General features: G+C 43.3%; 1 protein-coding gene across 1 annotated transcript; it reads right to left on the bottom strand.

Annotated features, from left to right (window-relative positions):
- LOC137523014 (indolethylamine N-methyltransferase-like) lies at positions 1 to 13,827 on the bottom strand. Its single transcript, XM_068243190.1, has 3 exons — positions 13,597 to 13,827; positions 1,517 to 1,724; positions 1 to 1,403 (listed from the first exon to the last, which is right to left on the bottom strand). The coding sequence occupies exons 1-3, from the start codon at positions 13,748 to 13,750 to the stop codon at positions 980 to 982; spliced, it is 786 nt and encodes a 261-aa protein (XP_068099291.1). The 5' UTR covers positions 13,751 to 13,827; the 3' UTR covers positions 1 to 979.
- Positions 13,828 to 15,489: the final 1,662 nt, after the last annotated feature.

Genomic DNA, 15,489 nt, shown 5'->3' with positions numbered 1-15,489 from the left:
ATATGTTTACATGTATTTTACATTTTAAGATTTTCACGATAGTAGTCCTAAAATTGAATGCTCTTTTTGACAACTCAATAGCTGAAGGCTTTTTCCCCCAGGACATTGTGTTGCATGCTGGGAGAACTACTACTCAGACTTTTAGAATTGCAAATACATATAAAATAAACTTTAACTTTTTTAAACTTTATATGGGGACAGGCTAAGCTTTACCAATCAAACATTATTTATATACTAGACCTAAGGCCTGTTACATTAACAGGCGCTTGGCCTCTCCCCTCACAACACCCCTCACCTCCCGCCTCCGTCACTGCCACCACAGGTCAGCGTGCACGCATGTACCTGCGTGCACACGCCCGCTCATGCCCACACACGCCCACTCCCCTGCCCCATCTTCCTGCTGTCCCAACGTCCGCCCGTGTGCTGCACATGCGCGGTAAGCCATCAGCAGCACGGACAAAAAACTAAAAAAAAAATAAGAATAGTACGCAAAAGTTTATTTATGACAGTAATTTAGTTTAAAGGGTAAAGGTGATATATGAAATAGACTTATTACATGTAAAGCGAGGAGATATTTCAAACTTTCATTTGTTATAATTTTGAGTATTATGGCTTACAGCTTATGAGAACCCAAAAACAAAATCTTAGACCATTAGAATATTGTGAAAATGTTCAAAACTTTAGCCTCAAAGTCAGGGCCATTTTAAGGGGCCTCAGGGCCCTGGGGCAAACTGAGGCAGGCGTCCCTCTGTCCGCCCCCCACCCACCCCCATTACCCCACTGCTCCCCAGTTGCAGCAGCAGTAATGCTGCTCTCCTTGCCTTGCACTGCCCCCCGGGCCCCTGCAAGTGTAGCAGCAGAAGAAATGATTCACCTTTTTTTCAAGATGTATATATGTAATTTTAATGTTATTATTAATTTACTCCATTGAGTGCATAATCATTTTTCAGGTTTTTTTTTCTTATCTATTTCACTTAATCTACTTTGATTTGCAAGCTGAGATGAACAGTTTGCTATCATAATCAATTAAAGGACTCTCAGATTTCCTTTGGTCAACCTCGCATTGGAGAACTGTCATTCCTTCAGCAACGAGTGTCTGTTTCACAAAATTTTCATCATATGTAAATAAATTAAATTTGTGCCCACCAACTGTGTAATAGGAGGCATTTATTGCCCCAACCAAGACAAAGTGACCTCCTGGTTTTAATAGCTTTAAGATCTTTCCTAAGCATCTTGTGTAGTCATCTTGATCTTTGCAGATCATGCCCAACAACCCAAAGGTGATAATGCAGTCGGCCTGAGGAACCCCTATCAGGTCTGTTAGAGTTTCTTCTTCAGGATCAAACTTCACAACATGGGTAATGGTTGACTTCAGCTTCATCTCTTTTGCCTCACATTCATCACTGGAAAAACACATAAAACATTAAACTGAGAATCACAGTTGATAAAAGTACTCATTTTCCTTACAATGTCAAAAGTTATTACTAAATTCAAAGCTCATTTCCAGAGAACTCACCTTTTACCCTCTAAGTCAGTAACATGCTTAGCCACGTGCCCCCAGCAGAAAGCTCCCGTACGGTCATCATGCCATTTCATTATCTCCATGATGCACTGCTCAGTGGGCCTCATCAGGATGATCTCTTGGAAGAATTCACAGGCAGAGTAAAGATGATGAATTTGTGCGCCACCACTGATGTCAATCAAGAGCTTTCCGCTCACATGGCCTGAAGGGGGTATATGGAATATTGAAGAAGAAAATGTAAGTATTCATAAAAAATTACGTTTTTTTCTACTATGCTAGAGTAAGAATTAGTGATGAGCACAAATTTCAACTAAACGTAAGTTCACATCGAAATTAAAAATTAAGATGCAAAATCGTAATGCGAAATTTCAGAAAATATTGTAATTAATTTTGTCTGTAATTGTACTCATTCATAATTTCATGTAAATTTTTGTGCCATTCTCATGTAATTTTGTGCTGACTTTAGCGGTGAGTAGCAAAGTCCCCATACATTCTAATGCCACCAAATTGCTACATATTTTAAGAATAGTAGGTACACTAAAATTCAAAAAGACTTTGTTGTTTTTTTAGAAAATCGACATTAAAATTGCAAAGGAAATTGTTTTTTAAAATGTCATTTTTCTTTGCATTTTTAAAATCAATTTCTCAAAAACGACATGGTCTTTTTGAAAAATTATTTTATTTTTTTTACTTATACCAACCAATCTTCTTAACATATGAAGCAATTTTGGTGGCAATAGCATGTATGCGGGCTTTGCTATTAACCGCTAAAGTCGGCACAAAATGATGTGAAAATTTACGTGAAATTACAAATGAGTACAATTACAGATTAAATGAATTACGATTTTCCCCAAGTTCCCCATTACAATTGTGCATGGTTATTGCAAATTTTGATGTGAAAATTGAGCTCATCACTACCCATTATAGGAGGTACATGAGCAGCTTACACTCCTTTTAATTTTTAAAATAGATTACACCCATTTTCCCCAGGACACCTCCATGTCACCTAAACACAGTCCTTATGTAGCAATTTTGGTGACAATATCATGTATGAGGGCTTGCTGATTATGAGCATCGCTAGTAAAAATATTCAAAACCATTTACAGTAAAATCACAGATAACATGCAAAATGACAGATGGTATAGGGGAGACTACAGCCTGTAAGGCCCGGTTCACATTAGCGTTCCCTGTCCGGATCCACCTGATCGGATCCGGACCGTATACTGTACAAACGGAACGTACGTTCCGCATAGCAATACAAAGGCTATGCGGACGTTCACACGCGTCCGTTCCGTACAGTATGGAGCCGGACCGGATCCGGACTCTGGACACTTTTCCAACATGCGCTATTTTTTGGTCCGGCTCATCCGGCCCACGCACCCGGACCGGAGCCTGACTGCACCATCCGGATATAGAAAACCAATGGGAAACGGAAGCACAGAACACACTGGAGACAACACCGGACGTTCTACCCCACTTCCCATACGTATTTATAGCGGCCATTTCGGATGGGGACACATGGGCCCAGCATATCTGGAGTGGAGCAGCAGTGACACACGTGCTGGAGCTGTTTTGGCAGTATGCCGGAGGTGGAGGTGAGGCCCACAGTGGATGACCTGATTCTACAGGTGCACCAGGTGCACCTTCTGCAGAGCCCAACAAATTTAAAGTTATTTTGTTGTCGTTTTTTTTTTTCCCCCACGGATCCGGATGGCAGCCTGAAGCAGTCCTGATGCAAACGGACCGGATCCGGATCAGATCCGGATCGGAACCGCACGGTTCCAATCCGGATCAGGTCCTGATATGATCCGGATCCGGTCCGTTTGCATGCCAAAACGCAAGTTTGAACGGGGCCTAAGGATCCCTCCTGCCGGTTGCAGTGGAGCTGCAGCTGAGCAGTTTTGATATTTCTTCCTGCATTTGTTTGCTTGGTTTTGTTTGCAATTGCCATGAGAGTATTTGGTATGTGCAATCACATTTCAGTTCAGAGTAGCCCAGGGATGTTGTCATGAATCCACCTATGGCTTACTGCAGTTAAACTGCAGTCAGACAGATGTGTATTACTTGCATGCATGTGGTTGCATAATCTGGAATGCATTTGTAATGAGAATCTCTTCACACTCAGCTTATAGCCTTCAATGGCCTTGATTCATAAAGCATTACCTCATGCGGTAATGCTGAAAACAGCAGACTTTACCGACCACTTAGCAAAATGTCAATTCATAAAGGCTGTTACCGCATGAAAAGCTGACATTACCGACCAGGGAGATAAATTACCGACTTGACTGCAGTTACCAACAACTCATGTCAGTAAATTGTCAGCAAATGTCAATTCATAAAGCCTTCAACAAGCGGTAAGCCTGGCGGTAGTTACCGACACCTCTAGTGAGGTGATAACAAGCTACCGACAGCTCTGATGAATGCAAAAGTGCAGAGAGCCGAAGTCTGTTTGAGTCATCAGTGGAGAGAGCCAGAGAGCCCTCTGTGTGAATCATTTGAGCAGGCAGGGAAAGACTATGTGACTCATCTGTCTGAGTCATCAGTGGAGAGAGCCGTCTGTGTGAATCATTTCTGCAGGCAGGGAAAGACTGTGTGACTCATCTGTCTGAGTCATCAGTGGAGAGAGCCAGAGAGAGCCGTCTGTGTGATTCATTTCTGCAGGGCAAAGAGAGAATCGAGACACTGCTCTACTCTACCGCTCAATGGGCTGCGGTAATTTACAGACCTCCAAGGGCAGCTGGGGAAATCTTTATGAATTAGCACACAGACCGGGAAAATACAGAGTGCGGTATTTTCCCGACAAGATTTTTTTATCGCACTGCTGTTTATGAATCGAGGCCAATCAGTGTAGCACAGGATTGCACGATTACCATTCAGCTGTGTGGTAATTTGTATGTCAGTTTCCACATAAAAGCCTGTCTCTCATTCCAGATCTCGCCCGCTATAGCGTACAGCTTCCTGATTTGTCCCTAGTTCCATGCTGTGAAAGTTGTATTTTGCATTGCTTTGCCTTGCATTTCTTGCCTGCTGGATGTTCACTGCACCCTCGGGGGTCAGTGAAGTCCTTCCCATCCTGACAGCTTGGATACTGCCATCACCACATTGGTGACTGGTAGTATTCCTGCTGGTTCTGATCCTGTGGACATAACTATAGCTTCAGTTGCTATTAGTTACACTAATTCCTGTTGTCTTGTCTGTACCTGTGTGGATGTTTGCTATTGCTAGGCAAACAATCCTTCTGCCTGTCTGTTCTTTGCTCAGTCAGAAGCTCAGGACTGCGGTCGTCCTGAGCAAACAGTGTGTCTTGTTTGCTAAACATCTAATCTGTCTGTCTGTCTATTGTCTGTCTTGTTACTCAGTCAGAGGCTCAGGGCGGCGGTCATCCTGAGCAACCATTGTTTCTTGTTATTTGTGGCGGTTATTGGAAGCCCAGAGTTGTGGTTGCTCTGGGCAATCTTGCTCCCTTGTCCATAACTCTTGTGGTGATCTGTGTAGCCTCTTCCATCACCCAGCTACATAGTCTTGTTTGTTCTGGTGGTACTCTGGCTTTCTCGGCCTCAGCTGCTATGCCTTGCACCTCCAAGGCCTAGGTGTAACCGAAGTCGGGCAGGTGTTATTTCCTCACCTCCCATTCAAGCGGGGACTCGCCACATAGGGTGAAAAAGGAGAAGGTAGATTGGGGCATTGCAGCTGAAAGAAAGTAGGAGATCTGCCAGGTATTACACAGCCTGTATCCGATGAACTTATCTCCTGTGTTTTCTCACAGGATATGATTTCATACTTTACTAATTAAATTTAAGCCCCCAGCAAGCAAGAAAATGCTGAAAATAAGTTGAACATTAATCTTTTACCTACTCACTGTTTTATAATTTTCAGATTAGGGGTTAGGAGATGTTTGTATTTTGGGGACTGAGAGTTGTACCAATGTTGTTCATTCCTGTACTCCTCTTACTTTAGTTCCTTTCCAGGCATTCATTTAGAAGTATTGTGGCTTAATCTTGGCATGATATACCACTGATATCTGCACTTTTCTTTTTCTCACCTCTCCCCCCGATGCCTAACACTAAACTCCCCTCGCCATACCTAACTTTATCCTCCCCTCTACATGCGTAACACTAACCTCCCCTCTCCTCTGCCTAACACTAACCTCCCCCTCCTCTGCTGAACACTAACCTCCCCTCTCCTATGCCTGCCTAATACTACCCCCCTTTCTCTTCTGCCCTACACTAACCTTCCCTCTCCTCTGTCTAACACTAACCTCTCCTCTCATCCAGGGGCGTAACGAGAAATCCCCGGGCCTCCCTGCAAAAAAAAAAATCAACCCCCCCAAGGCCCGCTCAGGGCCTTTTTGGGGGGCAGGAGGGGTTGCAGCACAGCTGAATACATAACGCCATTGCGCAGGAGGTCTCCAATCAGTAAGTGCTTCATGTTACTTCCTGTGTAACAGGAAGTAGCATGAAGCTCTTAGAGATCGGAGACCTCCTGCGCGATGGAGGTATGTATTCAGCCTGCCGCCGCCCGCCCGCTGCCACTAATGATTGCAGGAGGGGGAGCGCTGAGTGGAGAGCCTGAGGTGAGGGGGGGGGAATGTCTCCCTCCCCGCCGATCTGCCACACTTTCCTCTTATGCTGTGACCCCTCCTGCCCCCCAAAAAGGCCCTGAGTGGGCCCTAGGGGGGCCCCGGGCCCCCCGCGGGGGCAGGGATCGCATCCCCTATTGTTACGTCCCTGCTCTCATCTGCCTAACACTAGTCTCCCCTCTCCTCTGCCCAATACTAACCTCCCCTCTCCTCTGCCTAATACTGACCTCCCCTCTCCCCTGCCTAACACTAGCCTCCCCTGTCCATGCCTAATGATAACCTAACCATTGGGGTTCAGATGTGCTATAGCCAAAACCATTCCTATCACATAGTGGCAGGGTCAAAGAGTTACTGTGAGGGCAGATAAACTCTTTGGCCCTGCCACTATGCGTGTTTTGCTACTCTAACTGCGGTCCCTACCACTCCACTATCTGAGCTGGGCTACAGTGTAGCCAGACTCTTAACAATTGCATACATATAGTAAAATATTGGTAATATTTACTGATATTTTTATATGACCTAACCTCTTTCAATTCTCACACAGACCCCCCCCCCCCGCACACACACACACCTTAGTGTTGCCTAACCCTATACTCCAGATGTGGCCTCCAAGTTCCCGATTCACTAAACAGATATTGCACATAAAGTTTTGCAGATGTTTTGCTTAAAGGGAACCTGAAGCGAGTTAAAGTTAGTTAAAATAAACACATAATGTAGCTGCAAATGAATATTACATACTAACCTCACCATCAGTTCCTCTCAGAAGCTCACTATTTTCTTCTTACAAAGATCTCTTTCAGTTGTGACAATATTTTGTCAGAACTAAAATAAATCAACAGCTGTCAGTTGCAACTGAATGTGCACGGTAATGTCCATGTTTCCCTATGGCTCATGTGGGTGATATTACAGTTTAACAGTGTGCTGACCAGGAAGCAGTAATGGGGTAATGGCCATTTTTAAAATGGTGGACGGAAAATTCCATTGATCACAGTGGAAAAATGGGACACAGCAGAGGAGAAAGAAATTGAGAATTAGACTACAGAGGAGGTAAGTATGACCTGTGTAAGGGTAAATATGACCTGTGTAAGGGTATTTTGACTTTTTATTTTCAGTTCAGGTTCTCTTTAAGGCTCACTCACATTATACACACAACATATAAGGTACATTGCTTGCTTGAATTATGTGTATTACTGGCTGTTGGCGTAAACGTAACCGGGAGCAAGTCAGCCTGTATGCATGTCATACCTACAATGTATATGATGTGTGCACAACACGAGTTATGTTATTTTCATAATGCCTGCCTAATTGTATGTGTGCTGTCTGTGCACTGTAAAGTTTAGTGAATTGGGGCTGAAGTCTCTTAAATGTGTTGCATGTTAGTTTTCAAGCTCATTAAAGTGTAACTGTCGGGCATAAAATCAAAAATCAATTCTTTATTTTTATCTGTATTATTAAACAAGTAATAAGGATGCTACCTAGGCAATCCAAAAGTTAAAATCTCTATTACTTTTCTTGTTTATAAATGATCATTCCCTTTTTACCTGACTCTTATTTGGTACGTTGCCACACAAAGGAAGTTGCAGGGCATGCTGGGTTGTCTTTTTTTTTTCTTCTTTATTTCCCCTCAGACTTAACTAATGTATAGAAGCAAAAAAGGTCAACCCAGCATGCACTGCAACTTCCTTTGTGTGGCAACGTACCAAATAAGAGTCAGGTAAACTGGGGAAACGATCATTTATAAACAAAAAAAGTAATAGTGATTTTAGCTTTTGGATTGCCTGGTTAGCAGCCTTATTACTTGTTTACCAGATAAAAATAAAGAATTGATTTTTGATTTTATGCCCGACAGTTACACTTTAAAGGACCACTTTCATGAGAATTTAAAAACATTAAAAATACATGTGTCATTTCTCCCAAATTGAAACCCGTTATATATTACTTTTCTGTTACTTACAGTAGGCAGTAACTATATGTCAGATCTGACAGGGTTTTGAACTTTTCCATCTTCTTATGGGGGATTCTCAGTATTTTCTTTATTATTTACAGAGCCACTCCCTGTAGACCATCTATACAAAGATGTTGGCCAGCCTGCCTACTTATTGTGAACTTTATTGACAGTTAGACTGAGCAACTGTCATTACAGTTAGTGTTTTTGAAATAAAGAAAACACTGAGAATCCCTCATAAGAAAATGGATTAGTCCAAAGCCTTTTAGATCTGTTGGATTTTTACTGCCTACTGTAAGCGGCTGAAACATATGAGAAAATGCATGTATAGTGCATTTTAATCTGGGAGGAATGTACTTCTTGTCAGTATGTGACACAGTGGGGGGCGGATGATGTAACTGGAGGGGAGCAGCTCCTGCGATTGCAGAGGGGCCCAGAGCTTGGGGGGCCCCAACTTCCAACCTTCGCTTCCTCCTATACAGCGGACTGTTTTTCAGATCAGGGCCCATATGCAATTCCCTTTTTCTTCTGAGTTATCTCCTAGGGGAAAATACTCATATTCTCTTTAAAGGACTACTGAAGTGAGAAGAATATGGAGGCTGCCATATTTGTTTCCTTGTACACAATACCAGTTGCCTGGCAGTCCTGCTGGTCTATTTGGCAGAAGTAGTGTCTGAATAACACCAGAAACAAGCATGCAACTATTCTTGTCAGATCTGACAATAATATCAAAAACATCTGATCTACTGGAAGCTTGTTCAGGGGCTATGGCTGAAAGTATTAGAGTGGGTACACACCAGTGCTGGTCGTAATGGAGAAAGCTACGCTTACGGATCATTACGCGTAATTTTACGCTATTACGCATTACGAAATTACGCTTACGGTATAGACAGTTAATTTCGGTACATGTCTATAATTACGCATAGCACTTACGCAATTACGCGTAAGTATACCGTAATTCAGGTTATTACGTTATAGGTTTACGCGTAAAATCCTACTCGCAATTAATGCGTAAGGTCATGCTGCCAAGCGGAAAAGTTGACGCATGGATCAATGTTAGGTAGCCGCCGACTTTAAGGGTTAATAGCAAAGCCCCCTTAAGTGCTAAGAGCCTCAAATTTGGAGAATATATTAAGGAGATCAGAAGGAATAAGAGGAAATTTTTTTTTTCAAAAAGACCTTATAGTTTTTATAGAAAATCGATGTTAAAGTTTCAAAGGAAAAATATATACAACCCGCCGACTTTAACGGTTAATAGCAAAGCCTGCTTAAAATTTAGGAACACCAAATTCACAGGGTATATTAAGGGGATCAGTGGGAATAAGAGGAAAATTTTTTTTTTCAAAAAGACCTTATAGTTTTTGAGAAAATCGATTTTTAAGTTTCAAGGGCGAAAATGTCTTTTAAATGCGGAAAATGTCAGTTTTTTTTGCACAGGTAACAATAGTGTTTTATTTTCATAGATTCCCCCAAGTGGGAAGAGTTTTACTTACTTCGTTCTGAGTGTGGGAAATATAAAAAAAAACGACGTGGGGTCCCCCCTCCCAGACCTCTTTAACCCCTTGTCCCCCACGCAGACTGGGATAGCCAGAATGCGGAGCACCGGCCACCCTGACTATACCAGCCCGCATGGTCCATGGATTGGGGGGTCTCGGAAGGGCAGGGGCAGCCAAGATTTCCCCTCCCCCTCCGAGCCCTTGTCCAATCCAAGGACAAGGGGCTCTTCTCCACCTCCGATGGGCGGTGGAGGTGGAGGCCGCGATTTCCTGGGGAGGGGTTCATGGTGGCATCTGGGAGTCCCCTTTAAAAAGGGGTCCCCCAGATGCCCACCCCCCTCCCAGGAGAAATGAGTATAGAGGTACTTGTAGTACCCCTTACCCATTTCCTTTAAGAGTTAAAAGTAAATAAACACACAAACACATAGAAAAAGTATTTTAATTGAACAAAAAACATAACCACGAAAAAAGTCCTTTAATATTCTTAATTAACCATTAATACTTACCTGTCCCTTTAAAAGCCAGTTCCCACGCAATATCCTCGGAAATATACTAATCAGTTACAATGTAACAAAGTTATTACAATGTAACAACTTTGTTACTTTGTAACACCACCGCACCCGACGTCACTCGCCGCTCACCCGCCGGCCGCCGCATACACGCTAGTCCCCGCCGGCTCCCGCCGTCCACTCCGCCCACACCTGTCACTCATATACATGCTGGCACCCATGGGTGCCAGCATGTATATAGGTGACATGTGGGAGAGGCGGGGAGGGCAGCGGAGCCGGCGGGGACTTAGCGTCCCTTCACCCGACAGAGCTCTGAGCTATATTAGCTCAGAGCTCTCGAAAGCATCTTTGTATTTGGGCTCCAAGGAGCCCCATTGGTCCTTAGCAGACCAATGGGGTTCCTTCAAATCAGAAGGAACCCCATTGGTCTGCCAAGGACCAATGGGGCTCCTTGGAGCCCAAATACAAAGATGCTTAGAGAGCTCTGAGCTATAGCTCAGAGCTCTGTCGGGTCCTGCAGCACAGACGCGGTGGCGGCGGCGGCGGTGAGTGACGTCGGGTGCGGCGTAGTTACAATGTAACAAAGTTGTTACATTGTAATAACTTTGTTACATTGTAACTGATTAGTATATTTCCGAGGATATTGCGTGGGAACTGGCTTTTAAAGGGACAGGTAAGTATTAATGGTTAATTAAGAATATTAAAGGACTTTTTTCGTGGTTATGTTTTTTGTTCAATTAAAATACTTTTTCTATGTGTTTGTGTGTTTATTTACTTTTAACTCTTAAAGGAAATGGGTAAGGGGTACTACAAGTACCTCTATACTCATTTCTCCTGGGAGGGGGGTGGGCATCTGGGGGACCCCTTTTTAAAGGGGACTCCCAGATGCCACCATGAACCGCTCCCCAGGAAATCGCGGCCTCCACCTCCACCGCCCATCGGAGGTGGAGAAGAGCCCCTTGTCCTTGGATTGGACAAGGGCTCGGAGGGGGAGGGGAAAGCTTGGCTGCCCCTCCCCTTCCGAGACCCCCCAATCCATGGACCATGCGGGTTGGTATAGTCAGGGTGCGGAGCCCCACGCGGCCGGTGCTCCGCATTCTGGCTATCCCAGTCTGCATGGGGGACAAGGGGTTAAAGAGGTCTGGGAGGGGGGACCCCACGTCGTTTTTTTTTTATATTTCCCACACTCAGAACGAAGTAAGTAAAACTCTTCCCACTTGGGGGAATCTATGAAAATAAAACACTATTGTTACCTGTGCAAAAAAAACTGACATTTTCCGCATTTAAAAGACATTTTCGCCCTTGAAACTTAAAAATCGATTTTCTCAAAAACTATAAGGTCTTTTTGAAAAAAAAAATTTTCCTCTTATTCCCACTGATCCCCTTAATATACCCTGTGAATTTGGTGTTCCTAAATTTTAAGCAGGCTTTGCTATTAACCGTTAAAGTCGGCGGGTTTTTAAATGTATATATTTTTCCTTTGAAACTTTAACATCGATTTTCTCAAAAACGATAAGGTCTTTTTGAAAAAAAATTTTTTCCTCTTATTCCTTCTGATCTCCTTAATATATTCTCCAAATTTGAGGCTCTTAGCACTTAAGGGGGCTTTGCTATTAACCCTTAAAGTCGGCGGCTTTTTTATATTATACGGGAGCGTAATATTACGCGATTACGGCAGACTGTGTAATTTCAATGGGAGTTTACTGTCTTACGCGTAATTTGTTACGCGTAAAACGTAACCCTACGGTCTACGCGTAATTAATTACGCGTAATACCGTAACCTTACACGTAACGCTTACGGTGCATTTGTAGTGAATTACGATGCGTAATTACGCTAATGCGTAATTTCGGCCCAGCACTGGTACACACGTCAGATAAAAGTCTTTTGAAAATGAAAGATCACAGACCAATTTTACCCCCTTTCATATAGTATGAGAGCCATACCTACACAGTCTATTCTATGGAGCTGCACTCCCCATCAGATAAAAATCTTTGCAAGATGCTGCACACAAAGATGCTGTACACATGCAACAGATCAGTATCTGCAAAAGATCTGTTCCTGCAAAATGCATTCATAGTCTATGATATCTGCAGATCATCATACACACCTTGTTTAACGGAAAATTATCTGTGGCTCAGATCCACCAGGTTGGATCTTCAGATCGGCAGATAATTGTTTGATCTGCAGATGTATGTCCATTAAACAAGGTGTGTATGAGATCTGCAGATCTCATAGACTATGAATGCATTTTGCAGGAACAGATCTTTTGCAGATACTGATCTGTTGAATGTGTACAGCATCTTTGTGTGCAGCATCTTGCAAAGGTTTTTATCTGATGGGGAGTTCAGCTCCATAGAATAGACTGTGTAGAGAATGGCTCTCATACTACATGGAAGGGAGTAAAATTGGTCTGTGATCTTGCCTTTTCCAAAGACTTTTATCTGATGTGTGTACCCACCTTTAGAGGCAGAGGATCAGCAGGATAGCCAGGAAACTGGTATTGCTTAACAGGAAATATATATGTCAGCCTCCATATCCCCCTCCCTACAGTTCTCTTTTAAAATAACCTTTAAACATTTTACATTTGAAAATGTACCCAAAAGTTGGTGAAAAAAATACTAGCAAAATTGTTTTGAGTATTTTCCTACTTGCTGGTGGCTTAAAATGCATTTTATGACAAGGGGCCCATATGCAATAATTTTTTTCTCCTGAGTTTTCTCCTAGGTGATATTTTCAAACTTGTCAGTAGAATGCTTTTTAAACCACCAGCAAGCCAACAAATGCTCAAAATAATTTCAACAGTACTTTTCCAACTGCTTTTTTGTACTTTCTCCATTGCGAAGTGCCAAAAAGTTATATTAAATCAAAGATGAAAAATTATCTCGTAGGAGAAAACTTGGGAGAAAAGGTAAATTGAATATGGGCCCTAGATGTGAAAATATCATTTCTCATTACAATTGATAGTAATGTATTGGCGTTAAAATGCCTTCAAAACGCCTGCAGCCAAAACGCAGCGTTTTAGCCTTTTACCGCTGTCTGTAGTGTGAAAGAGCCCTAAGAGAAAACTTGGGTGAAAAAGTGAATTGCATATGGCCCTAATTTTCTCCCAGAAGATCATTTTTCTTTGATTTATAACAACTTTTTAGGATTTTGCAATAGAAAAAGTACCAAAAAGTAGGTGAAAAAGTACTATAAAAATTATTTTGAGTATTTGTTTGCTTGTTGGTGGATTTTGAAAATTTCACCTAGGAGAAAAGTCATGTGAAAAAGTGAATTGCATATGGGTCCAAGTGTTTTTGTGGCTACACTTGTTATGGGTGTGAAGATTATGATAGCCACACTTGTTTTATGACCCTTTTGAGACGGGCCCCCAGGCTGTGAAGGGCACCATGGGGAGGCAAGGAAAGGGGGGGGTGAAAATGGGGGGGGCATCAAAGTTGTGCTGGGGGGCCCTATAATTTGTAGTTATGGCACTAATGTGTACATAAGCCTTTTAAATTGTTACATTTTTGCAAATGCAATAGTTACCCTTTAATCTACTTACCTGTGCTAAATAAATTGTGCAGTTTCTCCATGGGGAATTTCAGAAAGTCATCTTTAAATGCCATGTCAGGGTTTCCCGAATAATAGCGTTCCAGTACTCCTCTGGAGTCGAACTCGTCGTGTTTATGGTAGAGTTTGTAAGAGCCGCGGTCCATCTTGTATGTCAGACTTTGTGCAGGTTTCCACTTTTAGAATGATACGGTACTGGGTAATCAGTTTCATTTATCAAAATAACAAGATATTCTGAGTATCACAAGCACATCATATGTTCACTTCAGGATCTCATCACAGGAACTCAGCTGAGTGTATTCTTACTTGATCATATGCTAAAAATGATCATATGCTTCACCTTTGATAACTGGTACAAGCAAAGAGTAATTGCTGAAAGCAAAAAGATGGGACTCAGAGGCATGGTCTCTGCCTCGTGACATGCCTCTGTTTCCCCCAACCACCTATCTTTGCCCCACAATGCCGAGCTATGCCCCCCCCGAGATTAGCTACAATATTTGTCGCTATCTCAGAGGTAAACACAAGGGAGAGGGATTCCATGTTCAAAACGCCCGCCAGGGGCGTTCCTGCAGGGTTTCCAGAGCTGCCATTGGACAGCTCTCTCTCTCTCTCTGGCCATGCCCCCTGCGCCTTACCCGCCTCCCTGCATGCTGGTGAGAGACACACAGTCTCTCCTTGCAGTGTTGTGACCCAGAGGTCACGAAAGTGAAAATGTGCCATTGCGGCTAACAGGAGTGGCAGGGAGTGCTGGTTTTTGAGGCTACTCGATCCACTCAGCCCCCAGGATCTGGTAGCCTTCTTTTTTTTTATGAGCCCACCTCGGGCTGTCTTTAACTGAACACTTTTTCACAATGCACTGCTATGAAAAAACGCGTACCCACACGTACTAAGGCACACTATCGCATATCAACGCATTAAGTGTAAAAGGGCCCTTACTGTGCGTGGAGGAGTATGGTCTGCATCTGTGCACAGAGGAAAAACACATGCACAAGTGACTTTATGCTACTGCGAAGGAATGGACTTTACTCATGCATGCACAGTTTGGCTGCACTTGCACATGAATGGGAGCGTAGCTTCAAGAGCATATCCGACGAGCCCTCTTATGATATCAGAATCAGAATTCAACTTTATTTGCCAAGTGCAACTATTGCCGTGCCCAGAATTATTAGTGGTTCACAAGGCCTGAGCAGGCCATACAACAGACTAAACACTTACAGACATAAAGTTGGATAACTGAAAACATGCAACATACTTCGCACTCACAGACATAGAATTGAGCAATGAAATTAGCAGCCTGAGGTACAACATACTTTGTCTTCACAGGCATAGTGGGCAATGAAATTAGCAGCATGAGATGCAAGATTGGAGATCAGTCCATAATTTGGGGTAGCACTAGCAGAGGTGGGAGAAGGTCCTCCAGCACCCAAGGCTGAAACATGAAAGTGTGCCCCTCTAGCCCTCCCACACCAGCCATCACTCACTGATTGCTATCAGACTAAGAGGGACCCCAACACCTTAATCTTTAGTTGTAAGGCTTGCAGTCACTGCCATGTAGCCCTTTTTCTTATTTCTCTCTGCTTCAAACACAATAGGGGAATGATACTTAAGTGAAATGTGCACCCCCCTCCTACACTGCGCCCTGAGACTGGAGCCTCTCTTACCTCTGCCTCGGCCTGGCCCTGAACACTAGCACTACCCAGGGCTGGATTGACTAATGAGCTGTTCAAAGGACAAGGGTGATGCAGTGGGGAAGACCTGGCAGAGGGGTGCCTGTGTTAGTGGGGAATCAGTTAACAAGCTTGACCCATTTTGTACTAATTGGATTGGAGTTCGGCAGGGTGACTGCTTGGGGGAAGAAGGTACTCCTGCGCCTGGAGGTTCTGTG

Source organism: Hyperolius riggenbachi, chromosome 6, assembly GCF_040937935.1.
Source record: "Hyperolius riggenbachi isolate aHypRig1 chromosome 6, aHypRig1.pri, whole genome shotgun sequence".
Taxonomy (NCBI): Eukaryota; Metazoa; Chordata; class Amphibia; order Anura; family Hyperoliidae; genus Hyperolius; species Hyperolius riggenbachi.
This window is presented reverse-complemented; position numbering and strand designations above follow the sequence as displayed.